Raw genomic sequence first — 5,131 nt, 5'->3', positions numbered from 1 at the left:
TCTTCCAACTTTTTCCAAAGAGAATAAGCAGAACTTTCAGTAGAAATATGGTGAAAGACACTATCATCGAGCTACTATCGAATAAACCAAATTATTTTTTGGTCTAACCTCTTCCACTCATCATCTGCCATAATTGTAGGCTTTGCATTATCCCTCTACAAAGGTTCATACAAATCTTTGCGATACAAGAAATCTTTCATTCTTATTTTTACAAATTATCCAATTATTTTCATTCAAGCTAATCATGTGAGAAACACTATCGGCCTCCATGTTCAAACAAAAAATTAAATTAACAAAAATTAAATACGAGTTGATTAGATATAAATAGAAATAAATTTTTTATATATGAATAAATACTAGCATACCATAACATGTAGCGGAATTAAATGGAATCACAATCAAATATAACACCAATTTTTACATGAAAAATCTCTCCAACGTAAAGGGTAAAAACTACATGGCAAACTAGAGATAATCTACTATAAGAATAATGAATATACAAATCTCTGTCTTTTGCCGAAAATCCTAGTAACAATCACAAGAGAATAACTGAGATATAAGGATTACGTCACTGTGCACAATATCCAAATTCTCCCCAAGTAATCACAATAAGAATCTACTATAGATCTGATCTAACCTGAGATGAGAACACTACTGGATGATTGAGAATAGTCTCTCTTTATTGTTCTTGTCTTCTTCCCTTTCCTTTTCTCGTTTTTCTCTTTTTCTCCTCCGTTTTGAATCAAGTTACTGCTATAATTTTTCTCCTCAAAAAATCGCAGCCACCACACACCCCTAATTTGGATCTAGGATTAGGTCAAAGGGGAGATGGGTTGTGGGCTATTAAAGCCCACTATGGGCTGAATTCATTGGCTTTCAGCCCAACAATCTCAGCCCAACTATGGTTCCTCTCATCAGAAGACACACTCCATCAACAACCAGATTACGACCACCCCCCGTCTTCTTTACACCTTGTCTTCCCACCATAATCTCTTTGATTTTGTTGGAGTAGCTCCACTTCCCATAAGCAGCATAAGCATTCGAGAGCAAGACATAGACTTATCAGGTTCCAGCTTGAGGTGCTCTATCAAAGCACTGTCAGGAAGCTCCAAATCTCCGTAGGCTTTGCTTGAGCTTAGAATTGCTCCCCATATCGACCTACTTGGCTTCATTGGCATCCTTGCTATCACGTTTAGAGCATCACTCAACCGCCCCGACCGTGCTAAAAGATCAACTACGAACCCATACTGCTCCACTCCAGGTTCGATATTACATCTCTGCTTCATGGATTCGAAGATCCTTAGCGCCTTATCCACCAGGCCAACATGGCTGCAGGTCGTAAGAACTACAACTAAGGTCACACTATTTGGCATCAGACCCTCTTCTTGCATTTCATGGAACAGCTCCAGAGCTTCGGCTCCAAAGCCATGAAAGGCAAGGCCAGTAATCATAGCCGTCCAAAGCGTGACATCCTTCTCAGAAACATTGTCGAAAACCATAAAGGACCTCCAAATGTTACCACACCTAGAGTACATATCTATTGAGGCTGACCCCAAAAAGGCATCCAGATTTCCATAAACCTTTAGCACCCAACCATGTCCGCACCTTCCTTGATTTAGTTCGCCAATCTCTGCAGCAGCAGAAACACAAGAGAAATGGCAATCACCTTATCAGGTCTTACATTGTCAACGAGCATGTCCCGGAATAGTTTCATCACCATTCCGAAATCACCTCTCCGAGCATATCTGGCACGAAGAGAATTCCACGAGATCAGGTCTCTCCTAGGCACTTCATCGAAAAACCTGCGAGCAAGATCCAATTGTCCAGTACTTGCAAATCCAGAAATAATTATGTTCCCCCGAGATTGCATCTCTCTCAACAATTCCATCGAACCTCTTGATAGCAATTTCCATTTCTTCACACTTGGCATACACATCCAAAAGAGCATTACTCAAAATCGACCCACTTGCATGGGTGCTGGTAGGAAACTTTCTTACGATCAGCCCTTGAACAACTTCCCAAGGCGCGGATCTTTCAGCTGGCCACAGCACGTCAGAAGGCCGAAAATGGTGTACGCGTCCGGCTTGATACCTGAAGCTTGCATATCTCCAAACAACCTGAGAGCTCCCGTAGAGCATCCTTGTCTGCCCAGCCCAGATAGCATAATATTGCACGAAACGATATCGTGTTCGGGCATCTGATCAAACACCTGACGGGCAGAAGCTACATCCCCACCGTCCAAGTACACCTTCACGAGGGAATTCTGCAGATAGATACACGAGCGGAGGCCACAAACAATGACATGGACATGGACCTGATTACCGACTGACACATTGATGGAAGATTTGAGAAGGGAAAGGAAGGTCTGTTCATTAGGATGCACAAAGCATACACTTGTAGAGATCGAAGGACTAGCCTGGCGAGAAAGATAGAGCTGAAATCATGATGTTGTAGATGTAAAGATTGGGGTGAGGGGTGAAGTGTCGGAAGAGAAGGGCATAATTCAGGTGCTCAGGGTAGGAGACCGCAGAGAAGTTTGGCCAGTGAGGTGGAGCATCATCATCTGGGCCAGAAGTGGGTTGGCGTGTGGCACTTCTCGAGAAGAACAAGGGCGGGGTGATTGAGCCTCAGCGAGACCGACGGATCCCAGCTGCTGGAAAGCATGCATGATCCGTGACTGGCAAAGCAGAGTAAGGATGCAAGAAGGAGGCTTCTCCTGAGTGCTATCATGGAGGATGAATTCGAATAGCAGCAGCGGCAACCAAATACCGAGGGAAAAGTCGTGCTGTTTGGTGTTCATAGTGACTAAATAGATGCACCATGGCCCATGGGACTAATCTGGGACAAAGCCGTTAGGGTCATTCACGTAGAGGGGTGGGTTGGGCCGGCTATTTGGATATCCCTGGTACCAGAATGTTTGATTGCCGGGATCAAAATGTCGAGTACTATCACCACCTACCTAACGAGATGACACCGAACCAGTGGACACCAATTCATGCACAGTGAGAGAAGGCGAAGAACTAAAGACGAGGGCGATAGCGTCCATAAAGGGACACCGAAAAGGATGTGACAGAAGAGGAAGAAGGAAGATGCGGAGGAGAATAAGGCGCTCGGTAAGCAAGCTGCCGATCCCTCTCGGCTTCTGGTTGGCATGTGTGGGTGTTCGGGTGTGTGTTGGGCAGTATGCTGCATGGTGTTGTTTACCTGTCGGTCCCATCCCCACTTTTCCCGGTCACTTGTCTCTCCCCCAACCTAAACCAGCAAAATCGCCGTGTATTCTCATCCGCTTTCATGTGCCCTGCTCTCTCTATCGATCATTCACTACCAAACGCAGTCTCTCTCTCTCTCTCTCTCTCTCTCTCTCCACCCACCTCTATACGGATATATATCTCCCTCTCACCTCATTTTCTCTCCCACTCTCTTCCCCTCCAATCCTCTTCTCCATTCTAGACAGATATGTCTTTCAATACCAATGTTCAGGAAGAAGACAACACCGTTTTGTTGCTCTCGCTTTGGCCGCCTGGAAGCCAATCCTCACCAGCTTCTTCCTCCTGCTCTTCTTCTACTTCAACTTTCGTTGCTTCTAAGTGGCTCCGCGCAAGCTCGAAACCGCAGTGTCACTTCTCCCACTCTTCAAACCAAGTGGACGATGACTCCTCAGTGACGATCGAACTCTCCATTGGCCCCCTGAATGCGAGGCCTAGGGCAAGCACAAGCACCGTGGCCACCACCGCCGCAGGCTTGAACCTCGTGCCTAGTCGCTACTGGATTCCCTCTCCCGCCGAAATCCTCGTTGGCGCCACCCAGTTCTCCTGCACCGTGTCCAACAAAACCTTTAATCACTTCAACAACATGCAGGTCGATGAACGTCATGTATTAGGTCCCTACTCGCTTTTCACTTCGAGATACTGTCTCTTCCGTTCCTAACTTTGCATGTTGCTGTCCAATCAGATGCACATGTGGGGTCACGGATCGCAGTATCGGAGGGGATCGGAGTCACCGCGTGCCATAACGAGGCAATTGCCCTCGCCATGTCTGTTGAAGCTGCCGTGCTACTGCTGCGCGGAGGGGTGTAAGAACAACATTGAGCATCCTAGGTCACGGCCGCTCAAGGACTTTCGGACACTGCAGACGCATTACAAGCGCAAGCACGGAGTGCGGCCTTTCGCGTGCCGTAGGTGCGGTAAGGCATTCGCAGTGCGCGGTGACTGGCGCACCCACGAGAAGAACTGTGGGAAGCTGTGGTTCTGCATCTGCGGCTCCGACTTCAAGCACAAGCGATCTCTCAAGGACCACGTGAGATCCTTCGGCAGCGGCCATGCACCTCATATCGTGGAGACGATGAGCATTGATGAAGAGGTGGGGGTGATAGAAGGTAAGGACGGTGACGAGCTAAGAGAGTAACGGGGACAATGATGATGTTTTATCTTGTTATCTAGTGAGATAAAGATCACAATAAATTTCACGATCTTTAGGTCTCATAGAGAGACGGAGAGAGAGAGAGAGAGAGAGAGAGAGAGAGAGAGAGAGAGAGAGAGAGTTTGAAGGAAAGCAGGGTAGAAGGAAAGCAGGGTAGACGCATGCTAGGTTTTCTTAAACTGGAGCTTTCTATCAATTTCATTACCTTTTCTTACTATTATGTACTGTCACCGTGTCTCGTGCTTGAAGGGGGAGAGAACAGGTACTTATCGGTCTGTGCCTGTATCATTTCTCTTTTACCGAAATCTGCCATGCCTGGTCAGTTTAATCGCAATGCATTTGTCATATACGCACAGAAGTCTCAAAAGAACAGTATGTTAGATACTCTCTCTTAGTCACTCACTCAATCTGACAGTTGCCATGTACGTATACAAGCATTAAAAGAACAGGAACTGGGATTCTTCCAGTTAATCATACACTTAATCTAACAGCTTTAGTGTGCAGACCTTGCATGCAATTCTTACCGATCTTTGCAACGCAAAGAGAGAAAAAGATTTCCATAATTATACGAGAAAATCTTATCTATTCTATTGAGGAAAATCCTCTATTCTGTTGAGGAAAATTCTCCCTCCTAATCTCTATAAATAGGAGAGGGACATGCTAATGCATTCAAGCTAAAGCTACTTCAATAAAACTTCTTTACTTTTTCAAT

General features: G+C 45.7%; 1 protein-coding gene and 1 pseudogene across 1 annotated transcript; one reads left to right on the top strand and one right to left on the bottom strand.

Moving 5' to 3' along the window:
• Positions 1-440: 440 nt before the first annotated feature.
• LOC135587646 (pentatricopeptide repeat-containing protein At3g04750, mitochondrial-like) lies at positions 441-2,869 on the bottom strand (annotated as a pseudogene).
• A 587-nt stretch (positions 2,870-3,456) lies between these two features.
• On the top strand, positions 3,457-4,404 carry LOC135679590 (zinc finger protein WIP6-like). The gene is made up of 2 exons (XM_065193498.1): positions 3,457-3,858; positions 3,952-4,404. Exons 1-2 carry the CDS (start codon positions 3,457-3,459, stop codon positions 4,402-4,404), a joined length of 855 nt encoding a protein of 284 aa, XP_065049570.1.
• Positions 4,405-5,131: the final 727 nt, after the last annotated feature.

This window comes from Musa acuminata, chromosome BXJ1-1 (genome assembly GCF_036884655.1).
Source record: "Musa acuminata AAA Group cultivar baxijiao chromosome BXJ1-1, Cavendish_Baxijiao_AAA, whole genome shotgun sequence".
Taxonomy (NCBI): domain Eukaryota; kingdom Viridiplantae; phylum Streptophyta; class Magnoliopsida; order Zingiberales; family Musaceae; genus Musa; species Musa acuminata.
The sequence above is the reverse complement of the archived record's forward strand: the minus strand, read 5'-3'. Positions and strand labels throughout refer to the sequence as shown.